General features: G+C 35.9%; 1 protein-coding gene across 3 annotated transcripts in view; it reads right to left on the bottom strand.

Moving 5' to 3' along the window:
* Positions 1-12,408: 12,408 nt before the first annotated feature.
* LOC145662587 (zinc finger FYVE domain-containing protein 21-like) overlaps positions 12,409-24,417 on the bottom strand; it is a 49,054-nt gene continuing 37,045 nt past the window's right edge. For all 3 annotated transcript variants that reach the window (XM_081728304.1, XM_081728302.1, XM_081728303.1), the window contains 3 exons: positions 24,166-24,287; positions 23,380-23,465; positions 12,409-16,520 (listed from right to left, as the gene is read on the bottom strand). In XM_081728304.1, the coding sequence (XP_081584430.1) occupies positions 23,415-23,465; positions 24,166-24,287 (173 nt within the window). In that variant the 3' untranslated portion in view covers positions 12,409-16,520; positions 23,380-23,414. The remainder of the gene's footprint in view (positions 16,521-23,379; positions 23,466-24,165; positions 24,288-24,417) is intronic.

Raw genomic sequence — 24,417 nt, 5'->3', positions numbered from 1 at the left:
ACAGTTAATTAGGTTTAATTTCGCCATTTTCCTTTAATACTCACAGGAAGACTGAATTATTATATATTGAAGAAATTTGTAATTGTAACAATTATCTGAAGAATTTTTGTCCATTACAGCATTCTATTCTTTTATTATCATTTAGGCGGGGGCGACTAAATATTCTTTATTTACACTTACAAAATGTCTACAACCGATCCTGTTACTGTTATATATATATATATATATATATATATATATATATATATATATATATATATATATATATATATATCTTTGGTCTAGGAATTAATTCGTGCGGGTGGACAAGAGATGGCGCAACGAACGGAGCGTCCCACAGTTCCGTGTATCCACACATGTGTTTCAAACCCCTGTCATCGCGTATCGTTCGTAGTATAGGGCAGTGGATTAAAGCGTCAACAACACCAGTTTGTAGTTAAGTTAACATGGCGCAATTTGTGCCTGATAAAGTGTTTTTGCGGGGTGTCCTGCTGCATTACTTTAACATGCAGAAAAGTGCGACTGAAAGTCATCGTATTTTGGTGGAAGTGTATGGTGACCATGCTCTAGCTGAGCGAACGTGTCAGAAGTGGTTTGCACGGTTTAGAAGTGGTGATTTCGGCTTGGCAGACCAAGAGCGAGCTGGACAGCCAAAAAATTTTCAAGACGAAGAATTGACAGCATTGCTCGAGCAGGATTCGTGTCAAACGCAGGAACAACTTGCAGCAGCATTAGGCGTTGATCAAACAACAGTCTCCAAACGCTTGAAAGCCATGGGAATGATTCAAAAGATGTCACATTGGGTTCCACATGAATTGAAAGACAGAGACGTTGAAAGACGAAAAACCATTTGCGAATTGCTGCTTCAACGACAGAGCAGAAAGGGATTTCTGCATCGAATTATTACGGGTGATGAGAAGTGGATCCATTACGAGAACCCTAAACGAAAAAAGGCCTGGGTGAAACCAGGTGAACCAGGTCCATCACAACCAAAACGAGATATTCACTGCTCAAAGGTTATGCTGTGCATATGGTGGGATATGAAAGGTGTAGTGTACTATGAGCTGCTGCAACCGGCTGAAACTATGAATGGAGAACGTTATCGACGACAATTAATGCGTTTGAAGCAAGCTCTGGCCAGAACACGACCAGAATGGGAGAACAGACATGATAAACTTATTGTTCAACATGATAACGCTCGCCCACATGTCGCAAAACCGGTCAAAACCTATTTAGAAAATGTCGGATGGGAAGTTTTACCCCACCCGCCGTATTTACCAGACGTTGCTCCTTCGGACTACTACTTGTTCGATTGCATGAACAACGATTTGATTGGACAGCGGTTTACTTCTTCAGAAGATATCGAAACATGGGTCTCTGACTGGATCGCTTCCAAGGATGAGGACTTCTTTCGCCACGGAATCCGTACATTGCCTGACAGATGGACGAAAGTAGTGGCTAGCGATGGACAATATTTTTCTTAAGGTATTTATGTATTTTGTGTTTGTACTACAGCTTCAATGTGTGCGTACCAACCGCACGAATTAATTCCTAGACCAAATATATATGTATAGAAAGAGAGAGAGAGAGAGAGAGAGAGAGAAAGTTTTGATTCAGAAAAAAAGTACAGTTGAACGTACGATGCAACATGGGCTCCTGGAGGGATTTCAAACGAATTTAGTATACGTATACATTACCATCTGAACAATTTAACCCTAAAAATGCTTTCGATCACTGAAATAAATTCCTGCCTACGCTCCTGTAAAGCAGTAAGAATTTTAGGGACTGATCATGGGGTAATGCCTCCCTGGAGCAACGACAGTTCCCCAGAAATCATACCTCTGATAGGTCCGGATGTGACACCAGTATTTGTGTATTACCACTCCTCACTCTAAGTGTATTGAAACTTAAGTCAAAGGAACTGTTCTGAAATCTTCACCGGTTCTCTCCTCTGAAACCGCATGCGAATGGGGCCAACCTTGGTCATATACCACATCTGGAATATTACCGTTTATGTCAGAGATCCCGAAAAATATATATTCGGCAAAAATAAAGGATGTTTTCGATTTTATTTTATTTTATTTATTTATTTATTTGCCTGTCACCCTCCCACTCTGACCTCCATGCCAACCAAGGCTTAACTTGAACTTAAGCAACATCGACAGCGTCACTATTCATCTGCGATCACGAAAACTAATACCATAACGATTTCGGTATTAATATTGTTCATATTGAGTACTTTTACATGCCACTTGCCCCCTTATTACGGATGGCTTCAGTGTCTCGCCCACACAACTATGGAGCAATTTCAACAAACTTACGTATAGCTATAAACCACCATCTATAAAATAAATGTGCGGGTGACCTTTTTCGGGGAGGAATTCATTAGCTACTTTTCCAATATCAATGTGGTGGCTTTTTTCTCTTTCCATGCTAAAGATTGCCGAAGAGCTCAACTGCATTTGCACCACTGTCCTATGAATATAGATTTTAATGGCATTTACTTTACTAAGTGCTTGCTTAGGTGTTACAGGAAAAGTGAGATTCTGTTATAAATGAGTAGGGGTCTAAACAAATATGGAAAACTATTAGCAATGACACTACTCGAAATGAGTTTTCGCAATATAATGGAACAGTATTTTATTCGAATGTGAAGGAAATCATTGCATAAATTGGCCCTTCCCCTCCTTAGAAGTCTAAGCTAAAATACGTATCTAATAATTTTGAATTAGAAATATATGCATCGAGTTTCATATCCTTAACTTTAAGGTCTCCTGAGTTAAGTAAATGAATAACCTTCCTGCCCAGATAGCACGAATACTTGCGGCAAATTTTTGCTTCGTTTAGTGGAGCAAACAATCTGGAAGTTTGCGAAGGCAAAATTTCTTAATATTTATTAAAAGCTTTCAATATGATTGCAAATTTTCGCTGATTTGTAAAAATAAATTCACCACTGCAATTAACTTGCATCTTTTTTGAAAATATAACGTTGAAAGTTTGCCGTCGCAAACAGTTTGCAACTCTGTAAAAAACTTGTTTCGAAAAACTTGCTGAAAGCAAATATTTGATTATATTACCGAGTGCGCGCCCATCGTACTCAGAATTCACTGCGCTACATCAACTGTGACAAAACAAGCGGGAAGTGAGAATCGAGAAAAACCAGTGCACCAGAGGACTCCAGAATAAACTCACTGGTCTCTTATCAGATGTTTTTATTGACCCAGGCAGCCTGACGTTATTTTGTGAATGTGTGTGAGAGTAAGTACAGGGATATGATCGTTAAGTAAGTAGATAAATTGCGATATCCTTTGTCTGTGCGTTTATCGTTCGTAAGTTTCTTATCTTTGGCAAGTAGCTAAAAATGTTTAATGCTTGCCACTAAGAAAAGACGGATCTACATTATAAAAATTTTGATGTTTCATAAAGTTAGGTTTCACTTTATGAATTTGCAGCAAACATTATCTGATACATTTGCAGCAAACATGATCTTGCGATCGTGAAAACATTTCTGCAATGTTGCTGCAAACCTTTTAATATTTTCACCAAATTTATCAGCTCATTTTCGGAAATTTTGTCAAAGAAAATTTGCACAAAATATTTGCAGCAAAGTCCTGGCAAACTTTCTTGCTATGCAGTCGCAAACATTTCGTTTGTATTGGCAGATGTTTTCATTTCCTGAGGTAACTTTGCTGCAAACTCAGCCAGCGTCAACTTCGTTATTTGCATTGAACTTTCGGCAAATTTTCTAATTTGAAAAGGCAAGTTTTTTGCAAACTTTTTAGTTTGCCTTTGCAAATTTTTAAACATTTTTAAAAAATTTTCTGTGCTATCTGGGTGCTAACGAAAGAGTAAAGCTTTGGGCTTTAATGGTATCTGGAGTGTAATTATTAATTTCAGCAACCCCGAAAACTATTGAATAGACACTCATATCTTTCAATTAAGAATTATTAAATTTTCACCCCTCCCATTAAACCTCCATGCCGATAATGCTAAACTTTGATGTGAACGATATAGAAGGTTTCATAATTCATGTACTCAAAAGCTATGGATTTAACATTAATATCGTTTATTTTCGATTATTTTTGCATGTCCCTGTATCTCCAGGGGCGCCCATTAAGGGAGTAAAAGGAGGCGATTGCCCCCTCTAGAGAAAATTATACTTTGCAAGATCGAAAACCCAAAAATTGTTTGAATATTTACCCCAAAATTTGGAACTATATTTGAAATGTCGCTTATACTTGCCCCCTTTGAAAACCACAATATGGGCGCCCTTGTGTGTCTCTCATGATAGAGCTAGAGATGATATGGGTTTCAATTCCCGGCAGGAGTCGTGTGGTTCGGGTTCCACGTTAAGTCGTAGATGCATATATTGTATAGAGTCACAGCTGAAAGACACGCTGAACTCTATATCACCTCACCTCGTGAGATATTCTATTTTTGCATAATTTCTAAACCACTTCTCTTTCTTTGAATCTCCTCCTTCCTCTTAGGACACGCATAGGTTCAAAACCGAATCTTTCTTCACGGTTGGAGGACGCAAGGCTACTGTACCATACGCGTACAACCCTTATGAGTTGCGCAGTTTGAGTAGCACGCACGAATAAACCACGCTTACATTTATTATATATAATTAATAAAATCTCATATTAGGACTAACTTCGCACACCAAACATTTAACAATGCGACTTTTTAAATTCTGTTCATCATCATCTTCTTCTTTATTATTATTATTATTATTATTATTAATATTATTATTATTATTATTGCAATAACTATATGAAGCAATTATCTCGGCCAATTTCGTTAATACACACCATTCAGCAACCGGTAGTTGTAGAAATCAAGCTTTTGCAACAGCAATTGTTAGCTCAATCGGTAGAGCGCAGACTTATGGATTCAAGGGTTACGAGTTCGAATCTAGCCTAAGTCAAAAGATTTTTTTTTGATATAATTCTTGAGATGGAAATGTTTCACTCTTCACCTCTCTTCACAAACATCTCGTAATTCTGAATAGAGATGTTTGGATGTGAAAGAAAAAAGTATACTAGGATATAAGAAAAGAAAGATAAATTACATGATACCTTTTGCAATTTTTAACTATATTTTCACCTATCTAGGACGTTTCTAAAAAGTTCAGACTTCTAGACCTCCTTTTCGCTCTCTTACGTGTCCTTTAACTAATTTCTACAATTACTTATTGAGTCTAATTTACTTATAATTACTTATTGAGTAATTATACATATATTACAGATGTCTTATCTCTTTCTCTTTTCTCTACATCATGTCTTGATATGAATGTTTTGACAATAGGTTACAGACACGATTTTACAAAATAATACGATCTGCGATATCAGTGATACATATTGTGGTGTTTAACTTAACATATAAAACAATAAATAGAAAAACTGAGAATACGATTCTTTTCGTGCACTGATGCTTCAAATCTGTGTCTTTGCTCCCTATACCTATGTTAATTCCCTAGTCAAAATAAAAACTCTTCAAAATTAATCAAAAATTCTTATACAACCATCCCTTCCTTGGAGTACTGCGCGGTCACATACCCGTCACTGCGATGTAAAGGCACTTATGGCGACGAGGATACATTACAATATATATACCGTAAAGTAAAAGAAGTCATTAACAAAATGGTATATTTCTATATTCATTGAACATTATCTGTAACTTGAATCATTTTTTAATCGTATTCATTATGTATCCCCATTATTTCGAGTTACATTTTACTGCCTATTTTTTACATTCTAAGTGACTACTTGCCTGCCTATTTTCCAGGTTTTGAGTGCCTAAACATCCGGTCTCTAGTTATCGATATTTTCAAAGATATTTGAGTCAGTCATGGCAAAACGTCTTAGCAAATTTTTAATAACTCATAATATTATCTCGACTTTCCAGGACGGATTTTAGAAGAATAAAAGTATTGATACCACTTTATTTGATTTTCTTACAGATGTCCTGAAATTACTCGATAATAAGAATTATGTTATAGGTTTGTTCATCGATCTGTCAAAGGCATTTGACAAAATTGATCACAATATTATGTTAAATAAATTGTCTCCTTATGGCATATGTGGCGTAGCAAACCAGTGGTTTTCATCCTACCTAACAAATAGATGCCAAACGGTTCAAATTACAAAAGTTGAATCAAATCGATCCCACAATTTCTTCTCAAAACCAACAAAAATTACCAGAAGTGTCCCTCAGGGCTCTATTTTAGGCCCTACTCTATTCATAATTTACATGAATGATCTGATAAAAACTTTACACCCCACAAAATGCATGTTATATGCTGATGATACAAATATAGTTATTACTGAACAAGACCCAAATTTAGTATTGGTAAAGGCAGAAAAGATTATAAGCAAAATAGTTACTTGGTTGAACGCAAATAACCTTCTCCTAAATACAGATAAAACAGTCGCAATAAACTTCCGTTTTCCAGGAAATAATCCATCCTTCCCTTCGCTAAACATTAATGGAAAACAAATTGAGTATTCTAATGCAACAAAATTACTTGGTGTTTACATCGATGATGATTTGCCTTGGCAAACCCATGTTAAAACATTAAACAAAAATATGAATACTTTATGTTTTGCGTTCTTTAGGTTACGTGATACAGTTTCACGAATTAGTTTATTATCGATATATTATGCAAAAGTTCAATCACTCTTCAGTTTTGGAATTATTTTTGGGGGTTCAGCCGCATGCAGTCAGGAAACATTTCGGATACAAAAGAGAATGTTTATTTAAATTGTACGAGACTTTATAATATGTTACCATCACATTATAATGAGGTAAATTTTAATAGCCAAAACAAAATTCGTACTCGGTTACTTTCTAAAACATATTATTCAGTTTAGGGATTTGCAAATGATAACGATGTATGAATATGATGTAATGATGTAACAAATTTAACATGTGATGTTTGTTTATAATTTTGTACTACAAATGGTGTAATAAGTTGTAATTACAATTTGCATTTATATAAATATAACAACCGTAGAACTTATAGGAGATACTCTCCATATTGTAAGTCAAAACAGGCAACAATAAATAAATAAACAATAAATAAACAAAATGTTGGCGCTCGCCACATGCACCCCGCCGAAACGTGAAACTTTCTGGATAGTCCTCGTAGTTGGATTCATTTATATTGTATCTAACGGCGTAAATATGATCATGTTTATATTAGTCCAGAAGAGGAAGTTCATTACACACAAAACAAGCTTTTGTTTCTGCGATAGTGAGCCTTGGGGTTCGTTAATAGATAACACTGGTCCGCATGGGTATTGTTTTGAAAATTTCATATGGATTACATGTTTTTGAGGTCTCTCGTTCAGAATCTGGCATTAGTTTTTTTCCTATCACCCTAGAATTACTAGCAATTCACTAATTACTCTCGAACCTAATAGTATCTGTTTGCTCTGTAGTTCATCAAGTGCTCCCTTGATAGCAGCAGTGCGTCTGCAAACAATTATGCAACTGATGTAGGTATGAGGAAAGAAAATTAGTTATAAATTTAGTCCATATAATTGATATTTATTTTTATTTACAAATTAAATTGTATAATGTGATAACGATGTCCTAAACAGTCTCGGGAAAATATTCTTTTGTAGCTCATAGATTATATTTTTTTTTACGTAACATTAGGATTTTAGTTGGATTTACTTCTTCTGTGATCCTGTGCTGTAGAAAAAGAAGAAATGGCACGTCGTGGTTGTAAATATAGTCCTAATGTGTTTCGTTATATTTGCGGTGAATTTGTTCCTAAGAGACAAAGGCAATGCTCTTCGGAATTTGTTCAAAAAGCATATCACTCTTATTTTCATATAAATTTGGTGATCAATCAAAACCATAGGCTCCACATAAAGTGCGCCGTTCATTTGTTGAATCTTTGAGAAATTGGAATAAGGAAATAGAGGTATCTATGCCGTTTGGAATTCCTATGGTTTGTAGGGACCGAATAATCATACTGACGATTGTTACTTCTGCTGTTGTGAAACTGTTGGCCTCAATACTAGAAATAAGAAGGTAGTTTACCCAAATACTCTATCAGCTATAGGGCCTGTGGGTCATGGTCCAGACATTCCTATCCCAAAACCTTCATCACTGCTACAGCGTATTAGTGATTCTAGTTCACCAGACCAGAAAAGTGGCATAGAAGATGACAACTTTGGACCGCCTAGTGGTTCATCTCAGCCTATACTTTTTCACAAAATGATCTTCATGATTTGGTTCCGGACTTAAATCTGTCGAAGGAGTCGGCAGAAGTTCTTAGTTCTAGGTTTCACAAAAGGAACCTTCTGGCATCTGGAATGACATTTGCGCGGTACAAACAGAGAAAGACAATTTTCACCCTACTTTGTACAAGAATCTCTTGTGTACTGTTGTGATGTGTTGGATTTGCTTAATAAGTTAAGTTTTCCTCTACTTTCCACTAGCTGGAGACTGTTTGTTGATTCTAACAAAACAAGTTTAAAATGTGTCCTTTCACACAATAAAACTAAATACCCATCTGTACCTATGCCCATCCAATTTCAATGAAAGAAACGAAGAAATTAATTCTAAAGAAAATTAAATATCAAGAACATGGGTGGAAAGTGTGTGGCGATTTCAAGATTTTGGACATTTTACTAGGACAGCAATCTGGATATACGAAGATGCCATGTTTCATTTGCGAGTAGGATAGTAGGGCAAGAAGTAAGCATTGGGTAAGAAGGGAATGGCCATTACGGATACTTTGGAATCCAGGATCTAAAAGTATTGCACATCAACGTTTAGTTCGTTAGGACAAAATATTACTCCCACATCTTGACATTTAGTTTGAATTCATTAACTCTTTGTGACACGGTGTTTCTGAAACGCTATCTAAAAGGTGGTATAATATAAGTACCACCGTGCTTCAAAGAGTTAAACAATTTGTGAAAGCACTTGACAAACAGGGACAATGTTTCAAGTTTATTTAAAATACATTCCCATCCTTGTCCTATGGAAAAGTGAAAGAAGGGATATTTATTGGCCCCGACATACGAAAACTTATGGAAAACATATTTTAAAGCAACAATGAATCCAGCTGAGAAAGATGCCTTGGTGGCATTCAAAAGTGCAACAGAATTTTCTCGGTAACTACAAAAGTCCAGATTATAAGAACATTGTAGAAACTATGTTGTTGAAATTTCAAGAACTTGAGTGCGACATGAGTATTAAGATACATGTCTTTCATTGACATCTGGATTACATTCCAGGGAATCTTGATCAAGTAAGTGAGAAGCAAGATGAGAGATTTTACTAAGATATGAGAGATATGGACCATAGATACCGGATAGGTGTAGTGTTAGCATGAGGGTGGACTATTGCTGAAGCATAAACAGACACGCCAGAAGAAAAGCAGCGTAAGAAAATCATCAAAGCTTACAGATAGATATATATAAGAGTGAAACTATTTTTGTAGGCGAATCTATTTATATTCATTCAGATTTACATTTCAGTACAGACATCTGTATAATTCTTTCGTATTTCTGTTCCCATATATAATATATACATACAAATTTTGTGGTATTGGGTTGGATTTTCAAAGTCAATTTGCACGAAAACCTAGGGCGATGAGAAAAAACGGACTTCATTTTCGGAATCAGCGAGTCAAGAACTATTAAATTCACCTATGAAAACGAAAACAACTTTCAGATGGTTTCCATTTGCAGCCCTGTGTAATTTGATCGTGTTTAAGTGTTGCATGATTTTATCCAAGTGGATATTTATTTTCTATGAGTTGATGTCACTTATTCGTAATTCTTGTTGATGATACCCTTTTTCAGTGTCTCGTTCTAAAATGAATGTCCTTGTTCAAATATTTCTATTTCTTTCGAGTCTTCCCTTTGGTTTCTTCAACAATACGTTTATATCATCTGCCTTCGATCGACCCATCCTGTTCGAACAATAGAAAGACTGGAAATTGACTCCTTTCCTTGGCTTACGGTCATAAATTCAAGTAGTGTATGGGCCAGAGTACTGGCGTAATACTGATTTTTCGTGCGAGAGCTCCTCCAATAGAAACATCTACACTTTCTGAGATGAGATGGGACATCAGTTTCAGTGTCAGTCTCAGGCAATCCTAATCGTATCTCGTCAAAAACATTGTCCCATCTCGTTTCATAACCAACTCTACTTGTTCCGTAAGACACGGTGGAAGTTCTGCGTGCTTTCGTTGATGTTCCTTTTGCCAAAGCATTACAACAAACGATATTTTTAGTTTACTCAAATAAGAATAATCCTTATTTGATTAGTTTTGCTTTAGGTACGTTCAAAATGTCAACGTTTTCTGGTTAGCGTTATTAAAAATTTAGAAATAAATTCAAGTAAATGTAAATAACAGCAATAATGATTGCTATAGAAAGTCCCATAGATAGAAATTTCCACTGTTGCATCAGCCAGAGCGGAAGTAGGGTATTTTCATTGAAATTCAAATGATACGTACATTATAATTGTATCACCAGTGACAAAAATCTTTCTCGGCCTAAGAACTATATGCAAAAAAATCAAAAACCGTGTTTAACAGTTTGGCTATGATTACTAATCAACAGATACTATTTCATTTGTATTTATATAAATATTATACCTAACGCCAGAAAAAGAGAAAAATTAAAATTAATATTCAACTTTCGCAGACAAGTTAAAAACGGTTTAATAGCTATATAGCCATAGAGTATAAAAGAATCAAACGCATGACACGAAATATGTGATCAGGAATATTTTTAGAAAATAATAATATTGTATATTTTCTTAGCATAAAGTTTGTATTTATTCAACGTTAAAAATGTATATCAACAGTTATTAATTCACTATATTTTGTCAGTATACAAAACGAGTCATTTACATATTGTTCACTTTTTCTCGTATCAAACTTGCACGGATACTTTAGAAAAGGAAACGTGCAAGATGAAAAGAAATATATTTTTTTATAATATCAATACAAAATTTTGGACATTAACAATACAAATGAATCCTTTATATACAAGGTGTTCTCAAATTCTTTTTAAAAGACATCAAATAAATATTGTGAAAGTAGCATAATTTTTTTTATAAATCTGAGTTATAAATGACGTTTCTTTTTGAAGGTTTTAAGTGACTATAAAGACTGCTAATAGAGAACTTTTTCTACCTATTTTCCAAATTTCTATTTTGCCAGACAATTGTTACGAAATAAATTTCTTCTAGATACAAATTTATGTGCAACTTCTGCCAGACCTGAAGCACAAAACAGATTTTTACAGACACCTTGTATATAAAAGACGTTATACGTACAATCATTCTCTATTTTTTAATTTTTTTTAAACTTTTCCTAAAATTTATAATCAGTCTGTTTATATTGCTATAAATCGGGAATGGAGTAATGACACAAATTGTGAGGTAGACTCAGACGTAATTTAATGTTATTTTTGATTTTATTAGTAATGGAAGTTTTATCTTCTAAAGGAACAAAAACTTCTGCATGTCAAATTCCAAGCGTTATACATTAATAAATTTTAGAGTTATTTTAACAGTGATACGTTTTAACTTGTCAGGTATACAGTGAACTGAACACAGGCAGGAGTTACCAAATGTATATATAACGTAATTTAAGTAGTTCTGCTTCAAGTGATCATATGCACATTTAAATCATATTCATAAATACGACAGGGATGTACACTCGAAAAGTGACAAAACATTTTATCCCAAGTTTCTTTACATATAATATCTTCATATTTAAAGTAACTATTTAGAACAATAATACCGTAAGTTAGAGAGACTGCATGCACGAGAATCAATTATGTTTTAGAATTTGTTACGATCCCAACTTAGAGTTCATTTTTGTCGTTAGACTTATCTACATTATGAACATGCTGGGGGAAGCTTCGGAAACAAAATTTGAAGGAAAATATTTGAAGGAAGAAGAACAGAATATACTTGTCACCAACACTGTAGCACTCGAGTGAATGAGAATACTGGATAATAAGTGGGACGCCTTTGGTTAGATAAATAAGGGGGAAGAATAATACAGGGTTGCCCAGTACTAATCGGCTCATGGCATTTTATATCGTTTATTTATTTTTATTCATACAGGTTAACTTAGTTTCTTCATTATTTATTCTTAATTTCTTTTCACTTATACCTTAAGCTCGGCAAAAATCGAAGCAAATAAATTCATTAACTTAATCACTTAAAATGTCATACTTGATCGATGCAGGTCTGTACACCTACTTTTGGGCCATTCTGTATAAACTATGGATGGACAAAACCGGTTTTATAAAAACCGGAATCCGAACAACTGACATTTCGGTTTTTTCCAAAATCAGGTTCGGTTTCTCACCAGAGTAGTTTCGTAATTCTCCGAAAACTGGATCAGTTTACAACAAAAAACAATTTTGTTTTTAAACATATCAATTTCGGTTCGCACTTCCAGTTTATGGGAATTTACACATGTTTTTAACCTTCTCTCATATGTGTTCTCGACGCATGTTACAATGCCGTAAAATCAATATACCGAAACCGGTTTCGGTAAAAAAAACCGAAACGGGGTTTGGAAAATACAGAAACCGGTTTCGACGAAAAACCGATTTTTTGAAAATTTTCAAAAACCGGTTTTGGTTTTCCTAAAGACCGAAAAACTGTTTTTTGTGCCCACCACTAGTATAAACCAAGGTCTTCGGAAGATATTTAGTGATAATTGTAATTGGATTAGAGCTGGATATAATCCACTGGCAGGTTTTCAAGGAGTTTGGTTTACAAAACCTATCTGTCTGTCCCTCCAAGAAAAAATATCTCACGAAATACTTCATGAATCACCATCAATTTTGACCAATATAGAGAAACAGAAGTTAGGAATCGAGTTCGTTCAAGGAGGTGATATTCAAATCGGAAGTGGTAAGAATTAACAATTCCATGTTTTAACGCTTATCACTATGGAGCGAAAACGGTAATAGATAGCGACAAGCAGTTTCCTACAATCGATTAAGCATCCCAAGAAAACATTTCATATTCATCCTATACGTATATATTTCTACATCACTAGGTTCTGTTCCTATTTCATTTTAGTTATTCATTTTAAATACGAATGTCGGATGTCCTGCATTCAGTATTGTACCTTTTTTGGTGTACCATAAAGATATTATTATTATTATTATTATTATTATTATTATTATTATTATTATTATTATTATTACTTTCTGCCCCCTGATATTAATACTTTTGATATTTAGATGAAAAGACACAGATCGACTATCATCATCAAAGAAAGACATGAAACACATGTTCTGGTAGCTCCTGCTGCATTGCATTATACATATGATTGGTCATTAAACATTTTTCATAGTTTTATCTTATATTTAAAACGTACCATCATAATTATGACACATAAATGCTTTATAACTATACATAAATAACAATCTATATATATATATATAAACTTATAATAATTACAATAATAAATGATAATGTGTATTCTATTAACAATAACGAAATAAATGTACAATATACAGAATATCTTAACGATATTAATGGAAGAAGTAGAAATATAACTAAACAAAAATGAATTAATAGATATGGAAGAACACATTATGAATTCATTTTTCCTTCACGAATACAAACATCTCAACAATGCCGTTATTTCAAGTAACGCACAACACTGGTGAAAGCAATCAAAATTAATAATACAGCCAAAACGGCCCTTACGAGAATCTCACGGTATAACATTTTACTTCTGTTGTATAACTTCTCGCTAAATGCAGATTAAACCAAATTATTTAAAAACTTGTGGATACTTAAAGTGGTTTACATTACCATAGGTTTCCGTTAAATAATAGTTTCATTGTATTTTGTTTCTTCATGTCACGATTTACGAAAACACTTCTCTAAATTTGAATCTAAAAATATACTTCCCGTAAATGTAATATTAATCCCTTCCCGTACGAAATTTTACTTTTATATATTAGAAGAACGATACATATTATCGCAAAGATGTAATGAAACCACAAAAATCATTCAGTTCATGCCGAGTTCACATTGTTCTGACAGCAATTAATAATCTCTAAGCTTAGCAAAGATATAGGCGCAAATAGCGATTTACCTATGATTTTTTCTGATCAAAAACTTCCAAGCTCTACCTGCGACAAATGAGTGTTTAATTAAGCTATTATCAAAATTTATTGACAGTTATTTCATTTCCTGGAAGTTTTTTATTAAATCAAACATAATTTGACTTTCCAGTACAGAATCTTTCTATAGCTCATATTTTAAAAATATAAAGGCAAGAAATAATTAAAAAAAAAAATCATAATATGAACCTTAACTAGTTTCCACTTCATTATCTAATACAGTTTACAATCCTTATTAAATGTATATTGATAATTTACACAACAGCAATAGTTTATTTTCCTCTTTTTTTCCCAGGTTTGAAAGGTCCAAAATGTTCAAATGAATAAAAATTCATGAATTCAGTTTCAATCAGTTCCTTTGTGAGCTAACATGAGCCTAGAACAAAATCTCACGCATGAATTCAAATTGAGCGTTTTTAAAAGCATTAAATGGTGGAACAGTCTGCGGTTTCTAACCATATTATTCCAAGTATTTGATATGTTTAATCAGAAGAAAACAATCAAGTAGAAAGACTATACGCTTAGCGTGCCTACGATTTCAGCAAGAACAACAGAAAGCAGACGAGAGAAAAGCAAGGAATAAACTTTCGCTCCAGTCGCCACAATTGGTTGGTTATTTATGGTTTTCTTCTTTCTTCACAATATTTACTTATTTATATTTCTCTTTTTAAAACTATCCCTAGACCTCCAAAACCATACCTTCTTTTAAATCTACTAAATTATGAGTTGCCTTTGTTTTGCATTGTGTATGACTACATCATTATATCCATAATACCCCATAGAGTTACCCCAGATATTTTCAAGGTTCACGTAATAATTCGAACGTCAGATGCACCTTTAAACTTTTTTGTTTTATTCACCAACTTCTTTACCTTTATAACTATTTAAAAAAAAAAAAAAAAAAAGCTGTATTCAAAAACACTGGTAGGTTATTTTCAAAACTATTTGTACTCTTCACATTATGACATAACTGAAGAACTGCGACGATTCCGTAAGGAAACATAATCCTTAACTAACATTCAGTATTTTGCTCTCAGGGCTATATTACGATATTATAGCACTGTCGTTCATGCTGTCTTATTAATTAATTAATTAATTAAAAAAACCGAAAGACCTTGCACGTCTATTACGAAATGCATATTTACAAGCTATAAAATATTGATTTATGTAATTCTTAATGAGTACCAACTTAGTCTAATAGGAAAGTATCGAAATAAAGTTTACGATGTTAAATACACACCAAATCATATTTTTTTTTCAATCTATTTCTAGAACAAAAAAAAATTAACGCATGTTATAAGAGACTGAAATAACGGCCACGATACTAAAGCACTATTAAATTTCTGGAGGTCTGCTTCTCCAATGTTCTACATAACACGTCGTTACAAATAATTTTCGTATTACTCATCCACAGAAGAGGTCACTGTCATTGCTAATATGTGCATTGTTAGCACCAGCCACTGCTGAAAGCGATAATAAAGTGTACTTTCTAACAGGAAAAAGAAAGAAAAAACATATACCTCTGCTTTTAAAAAACAAAGAAACGCGCTGTTATACAGCTCATACCATTGCAAAGGAAATTCACTTTCGAACTTATCTCTAAAAAGAAAAGTCAACTATTTCGTCGAAATATTAAGTGACGGTGTTTTTAAGATTTATTGAAATTTGAAGATATTACGTATGATATTACGATTTAAGAGTATGTGGATGAGTGTACAAAAGCAAGTAGTGCCACAGTAGAATTGAAGAAAATATTCAGTCGAAATTATTATTATTATTATTATTTTATAGCCATAACATATACTGAATACGTAAATTCAGAAACTGAAGATCTTTAAAGGAATCGTGTCAGAAGCTAAATATTCCCACGTAAACCTAGTTATGGATTAATATTAAAATTTGGAGATTGCATGTCCTATTCCCCTTATAGCCTGTAACTGGCACCAACAGAAAACTTATACACGCCAACAACATTTCAGTGTGGAAGGAATTTTCATTTAGATATTACAAAAAAGTATATACTGTATATAGCACCTATTAAATATGTAGCATAAAATGGCACTAAAGCTGTAAAAGCGAATTGTTTGTTTTCAAAAATACATAATATTGTTTACATTTCCATCCTTATGAACACTGATATGTATGTACTTTATTAAAATATACAATACAGTATTCTGCATCGGATATTACGCAAGTTAAACAACTGTTTAGGAATATGATTTTCCGTATACACGAGTTGTTTAATAAGTCACACTTACTGTCATGTTTCAAATAACACATCCACAGTTATTTCCTCAATACATCCACAGCTATCGTCACTTGGCACTTCAATGTATTGCAGAAAGATTGCCCGATGAGTTTTGTTATTTAGTCATTCTACAAAGAAAACAAAAGCAGATTACTACATAATACCACAAACCCTATATCAGTTACATTATTTGTATATTGCTGTTTGTGAAAATTTAAACAAAACGAATAGAACGATAGGGAAATGTCCAAAAGCACAGTACCTGTATGGCAGAGTTTAAGCACGAATGACTACAATTTCAGCGGGATTACGCATGTGTAGGTCCAGAGAAGTCTTCGGTTTCGAAGAAGAAGAAATCCAGCAAGAGGCGGTTTAAGTAACATTCACATAATGGAGCATGGAGAAGGAAGCAAAAAACATGTAGGCAAACATTACTACACCTCGCTGATGTCAAAGGGAGCAATATAAGCTAACAAATGTGCATTAATGGTACCGAAAAGTTAGCATACGAGAAGGCGCCTTCCCGTATCTTAAAATAGGTGCGTCATACTGTCACAACTGCGGTTCGTGTATAGCAGGAATCGACGGAACTGAACCATCGGGTAGTGGACCGTATAATGTGACAACACGAAATAACAGATAAGTTGTTCGCATGGTGGTGGCAGACTGTGTAGACTCGACGCTAAATTGTTTGACGGTATCTGATGAACGATGGACTGACAGTACACATGTCCTTGCATAGGCTTTCACTGACCCACAATCACAAACGTCTCAGGCTTCAACGGACAAGCGACTGTCGCAGGAGTACTGAGTTCTCGAAGGCAGTGTTTTCGGACGAGTCCTGCTTGAACCTGTCCTGGACAGCATACTCTCCAAAACATGCATTATTGAACGTCAGGGAAGTTTTAGCAGGCTAAGGTTATACCCTTTCTTCAGATAACCTTGATGTCCTATTTCAGTAGGACAACGTTCAGTCTCGTGCATCATGGAATGTGCAAGCCTTGTTTGAGAAACAATGGACCCCATTACTAGTTTTCTGACCGGCACAGTCTAGTTGTAAGAATCTCATTTCTAATTTTTCCTATAGTGCAATTTTTTTGTATAATATTATATTTTGTGCAAATTTCGTATATTAATAATAGCTATATTTTCCAAATTTTCGTTTACGTCAATTAGTCAGTCTTAACTAGCTTACGTTACTTAACTAGCTTAGATGTGGGCTTAGTGGTACCAATGATCAAGTTTGTTGTCCACTGAAATGAATATATTTGGAAATTTTCTATTCTGTGAATTAATATTTTAGTATTGTAGTATTCTAAATATTTGATTTAGTTAATTTTGATAACTGGTAGGTAGCGTAGCATTGTCTCAAATCGCTTGATAGGCGTCGGTACTCATTGTTTCAGAGACGAATACCACAATGAGAAACACTCCCTCAACATGGTCCCTCCACCGACAAATTTCACAGTATGAACAATGCACCCCGGTAAGTAGCACTCAGCTGGCATGTCATGTCCAGAAACATCCATTGGATTGCCACATGTAGCGTGGTTCGTCGCTCTACATGACGTGCATCCACTACCCACTGTCTATTCGCGTCGCATTTTGCACTAATGTATTCGGCGATGCTCGTTCATTTGTGTGATTCTTGGTTTACGGACTGCTGCTCGCCCATTGAACCCAAATTATAACATCTGGTGAAGAATACACCGGGGTACATATACTGGCATCACTCCCAGATGCCGATCGGAACTCTATGGCTACTGTCTAACGCCTTTTGCCAGTAAACTTTCACTACGCGTCTGAGATATGACCAGTCACTATGAAACAATTTTCGTGACATCCTTGGTTGGGTTGCGGTTTTATCATTCCCTCTCGTGTATGAAATGGTAACACTATAGCACGTGAATCTGGAATTTGCCGGAAATCTCACATATTGAATGATCAAATTCAAGTGCTTGTATGACGTTCTCCCGAGAGCTTATTTTCCTTCTACCACCACACGTGATGCATCTGTGTCGTCTGAAAGAGTTATATATATATATATATATATATATATATATATATATATATATATATATATATATATATATATATATATATATATATATATATATATATATATATATATATATAGATGGTGATCAGAAAAATGGAAACACCTGTAGTTGACAACACGTCAGATGTATGGGTTGCCAGTGGTGTCGTAGCGCCCGCAGCGCCGGACCGCTGGTGGTGGTGTGTTAGGTCGGTCTCCATACTATGTCAGGCGAAGTGAAACAGCAGTGTCCAGTGGCTGCAGCAGACGGAGGTAGTGTAAAATAGGAGACCTCTCAGATTTTCAAAGAGGGCAAATTGTTGGTGCGCGGTTATTTGGAGTGAGTGTGACGGCAGTGGCTACTGTGTTAGGTGTGTCGCGTGGGACAGTATCGAAGGTGATGACGGCCTACACAACATACGGGAAAACCACATCGGGGAAGCGGAACAATGGGCGAAAGAAAATCATAAGTGACAGGTCACGCCGGGTATTAAAGCGCATTGTCACGCAGAACCGTCGTGCAACTGCGGAGCAAGTGACGGAGGAACTCAATCAGCACCTCCCCTACCCTGTTTCGACAATCACAGTCCGCCGCGAATTACATGACATGAACTTACGGGGTCGTGTTGTACGGTCCAAACCGCTCATCAGGGACTATAACGCTTTCGCACGCCGCAAATGGTGCCGCGACCATGTAACTTGGACCGTTGAGGACTGGAAACGTGTTATTATGGTCGGATGAGTCATCCTTTACCCTATTCCCAACCACGGGCCGTGTTTATGTGTGGAGAACGCCCAAAGAAGCTTACGATCTGCAGTGTCTCCGCCCAACTGTGAAACATGGCGGCAGCTCGGTGATGCTGTGGGCCGCCATATCATGGTTTTCATTGGGTCCTTTGGTCACACTTAGCGGACGAATCACTGCCAACGATTATGTCGCAATTTTAGGAGACCACTTGCATCCTATGGTCCGGATGTTGTTCCCGGACAATGACGCCATCTTCCAGGATAATGCACCCATTCACACAGCTGGCGTTGTTGCAGCGTGGTTTGAGGAACATCGGGATGAAGTTCAACACCTACCGTGGCCCGCCCAATCCCTAGATCTCAACATAATTGAACATCTGTGGTCCGTCTTGGAAACACGACTCCGGCGACGATTTCCACCTCTATCCTCTCTCACAGAACTGGCTGATTCCCTGCACAAGGAATGGTGTAAAATTCCACTTTCTAGCATTCACGACCTCTATGCCTCCATCCCACGTCGCATCAAGGCTGTTCTGAAGGCAGAAGGTGGCCCGACACCATATTAATGTGGTAAGTTGCAATTTCGTTCAGGTGTTTCCATTTTTCTAATCACCATCTGTATATATATATATATATATATATATATATATATATATATATATATATATATATACAGGGTGGGCCATTTTAATTAATCCACGGAAATATCTGAAAAATGATAAAACATAGAAGAAATTTTTGAAGTACACGTTATATATTGCTAAGGGGGAAAACCTATTCCGCCAAAAGTACCCCTCCCCGCCCCTCGTAAATGGGGGTAACGGGGGGTAACTTTGAAATGTCAAATGGGAATATCGGTCGAGTAATACCTCGTTCGAAAGGTCTTGGAAAACTAAGTAACGCTGTACCAAAAGATGTTTCAGATTGTGCACCAGTTTCAAAATGGCCGCCATGATATGGTTCGGAAACTCCAGTACCCGTAGTATGAAAACCATGGAAGGTAAATGAATGGAACAAAATTGAAATACGTAAATATCACAGGGCATATCGAATGATGTAATCCCTGTGATCCCAGTGGCCTCCCTGAAGGGGTCTTGTGGGCTAACTTCAAAATTTCAATGTCCGACCGGACAACGGTTCGGGCGTACGCTTGACCTACCCAATGCTGTTTGGAAGGCAGACTTCATGCATAGAGAATTGGTGCACTAAGTTAACGCGGATGGCCACAGTTACATTTTGATTAACTATTAGCATTCATGTCATATTGTGAGCTTGAGGGACGAAACGGTGTGTACGTATATCCCCGAAATGCTTTCTGAATAACCAGCACGCATTGCATAAAAGTTTCTCTTTTTTTAGTCACTACAGCGTCATCCTTACAAACAAATGTTTCAACCACACAATACCTATTTGTAAGGTTAGCCTTAATTTACGAATTAAAGTAGAGTTCTCGTTTGAACTTTCACTTTACTTTCCACCCCACTCACATACAGAGCGCAGGGAGAGATTATTTTGCAGGACTTGGATTTCTATCTATACATTATGGCAATTTTACTCTAATATTTTTATCTCTGTTGTATTATTCTCGAGCCTTGGAACGCCTCCGTGGTTTTCCTATTTAATTTTCGTTATTTTCATTTATGTCTAACCGTATTCATACTATGGGCACTAGACGTTTTCTTAGACACAGTCACCATGTCTTTGCGATCATTTTGAAAATGGTGTCTCATGTCGAAAATTTTCTTACAGAAGCTGTTTGATATTAATTTGTCTATGTAACGTGATGTTACTCGCTTCAAGCTGCTATTTGAAATTTTCAAGTTGGCCCCGGATACCTTTCAGTTGGCCCTTGGAGTCACCCCGACAACACCTCTCGATGTGCCTTACGTCAGTTAGCTACTCCAGTTTTTCTTTTGTTGATTTATCTCCAATCGCTTTCATACTACGGGTACTAAACCTTTTCTCTGACACGGATACTATGTTTCGGCGGCCTTTTGAGAACACTGACATTTCACATCAATCGTTTTTTCCTGCAATATGTTAGATTTTGCAAGATTTATCGAACGAGGTACCACTCGACTCATGTTACTATTTGAAATTTTGAAGTTAGTCCCCAAGACCCCTTTAGGGAGGCCACTGGGATCACAGGGACCACACCGTTCGATATGCCCTATGATATTTACGTATTTCAATTTTGTTCCATTCATTTACCTTCCATGGTTTTCACACTACGGGTACTGGAGTTTCCGAACCATGTTATGGCGGCCATTTTGAAACCGGTGCACAATATGGAACATCTTTTGGTACAGCGTTACTTAGTTTTCCAAGACCTTTCGAACGAGGTATTACTCGATCCATGTTCCCATTTGACATTTCAAAGTTACCCCCCGTTACCCCCATTTTGGGGGGGCGGGGAGGGTTACTTTTGGCGGAATAGGTTTTCCCCCTTAGCAATATATAACGTGTACTTCAAAAATTTCTTCTATGTTTTATCATTTTTCAGATATTTCCGTGGATTAATTAAAATGGCCCACCCTGTATATATATATATATATATATATATATATATATATATATATATGTGTGTGTGTGTGTGTGTGTGTGTTCGATTGTAAACAAAAGAGCAATACCAAATATATACAGGGTGGGCACAAAGTCGCTTTTCCCAATATACAACTTGTTTTGGGGAAAGCGACTTTGTGCCCACCCTGTATATATTGGATTGGGGAATAAGTCCACAGTGTTTTTATTAAAGAGTTTGATTGGAACAAAACCCAATAACAGTACATTAATCAGGAATGTATTTGCCGTTGCTGTTTACGACCTGCTCCCACCTCTCGACCAATTCGTTGATCTCGTTCTACCAAAAATCGTTCGGCCTGATGTCGAAGAAGTTGTTCAGCCAGTTTTTGAGGTCCTGTTCGTGGTTGAAGGTAATGTCCACCATTTGGTTCGACATTGAATGGAACAGGTGGTAATTGGTTGGTGCCAGATCCGGAGAGTATGGTGCATGCTGAAGAACTCTTGGAGTGTGTCTTTGACGACTTGTGGAACATGAGGCTTGGCGTTGTCGTGAAGGAGAATGGTTTGAACTTGTCGATCGGGTCTCTTCAGCTGAAATGCCTCATTTACACGGCGCTGCTGGGCAATATAAAGTTCCTTGTTGACCGTACTGTTCCTCTCGAGCATTTCGCAATGCTGTATACCCTGCCTGTCCCACCAAACACACATCATGGTCTTTTTTGGGTAGAGGTCTTGCTTGACTCTTGGTTTCGGCGTATCACCTGGAGTCACCCTCTTTTCTTTGTTTCAGATTAACGTATAGGCACAATTTCTCATCTCCCGTTACGATTCAGTACAAGAAACGTTCCGCGTTAAACTCAAAATCAACTCAAACTCAAAAAAGTTTCTTATATCCACGTGTTGCTCGGTGGCGGGCAAGATATTGAGAAGCAATTTGAAGGCGATTCTCTTTGTTGTTCTCGGTTATCTAAAACAATGATTAGAACAGTTTTGTAGAGCAGAAAGTGCTCTTTCGGAAAAATATTAACACTTCGTCAAACAACAAACAAATCGTAGTAGGAATAAGGAAAACATAAAACGCTACGAATATGTTCCTCAACCCAATATATATATTAAGATTTTCTACGTAAGATCTACTAATGGAAAATTTAATTCTGATCATGGAATTTAGACAAAGACTAGCTTAATATCGATGTTTTATTGACGAAGACTTGCAAAATAAAGAATGACGAATGATCAATACCACGAAGTACGAGGAACATATGTTTACCTCATATAAAGCATTTTCTTCAGGCTTAACAATTTTTATTAATCTTCTTCCTCTCACCCCTCTTCCTCTTACCTTCCTCTTGTATCTACCTGTCGTGATGATACCAACAGTTTCAGTTGGAAGGAACTAGATCATTGTACGTTTTATATGTATAGAAGAAGATATGATGTAAGACTTGACAATGTTTGTTACTTCATCACGATATACATTCGTTTTCTTACAGGTAATACTATTCTGCAATCCAAAGGCAACCTGAATATTCTCCAGCATCTTTACATTCACATTTCGCGTATTGTGACATACTCTACGCCATATTGTGGAAAGAACAAAATTAGCCCTATGTATCAAATTAATTATAAGCGTACGATGTTTTTTCCATACATATTCTCTCCTTGTAATGTGCTCTTACCTGGTCCCGCGGAAAACACACAGCAACTTCAATATTTAGGGGATATTGTCTCGAGGCTCTTGACATTCATACACCATTTTCATTGCCTGCAAGTAGAGAAGTCAGTATTTTTTTTTCTTAAATAAGAGGAAATTCACAAGAAAAATTACTCATAAGATAAAAACTTCATTGACTGATATTTGTTATAAGTTTAAAGTATCAATTTCAGCACCGTTATTATACGAGAAGTGGACTTATAGCTAATGTGGAATCCGAACAGTTTTAGCTTTCACCTGGGAATCGTATCCCGTCTGCAACACCCAAGGTAAGAATGCTAGCAATTTAATTACGATGAAACAAATTAAAGGAGGTGAAGCAGCAACTGAAAGAATGAAGAAAATACATGCTCGTACTTTCTTTCAGCTCCTAGAACTGTGCTATTTTTAAACAAAACCATTAAGCTATGCGACTATTCGATTTCGTTAAATCACAGATGTTTTTCGGAACATTAATCGTATCAAATTACAAATAAAGAATAAGAAGCAAATTTAGTGAAATGTTATGTACGTCCACTCCTAACTGACCAGTTTAATTCAAATTTGAAGATCAAGTTTGGTTCTTCAGGAGGGGGAGGAACCGTATTCGCAACTAAAAATAGATTTACTCTAAGTTGTCAGTGTCCTACTAGACAGTTAATAAAAAAAAAATAATAATAATAATAATAACATTATTATTTCACGAAAGAAAGGTCTACGCTCACTCTAGCATGTTCCCATGTGAAGGACAGTTGATAAAGCGTGTACAAACCTTTTGCATAGCTGCAATCCACACCATAGCCTGTCTTCTGTGTGGTTCTGGTGCTGCCGCTAATTTGATCTCCTTATCTTCTTTCCTCTCATTTTTGTAAAGCAGTTCCAATATGCTGGCGCCTTAAATTAAAAAATAAATGAAACTAAATCTAATTTCTCTCTAAGACAATCTAAACTATACATATATCACATTTTAATACAAAAGAACTTTCTTGATAAGAAACAAATTTAAGTAACACTACGGGATCAT

Source organism: Thermobia domestica, chromosome 10 (assembly GCF_964235325.1).
Source record: "Thermobia domestica chromosome 10, izTheDome1.hap1.1, whole genome shotgun sequence".
In the NCBI taxonomy this organism is placed as follows: Eukaryota; Metazoa; Arthropoda; class Insecta; order Zygentoma; family Lepismatidae; genus Thermobia; species Thermobia domestica.
This window is presented reverse-complemented; position numbering and strand designations above follow the sequence as displayed.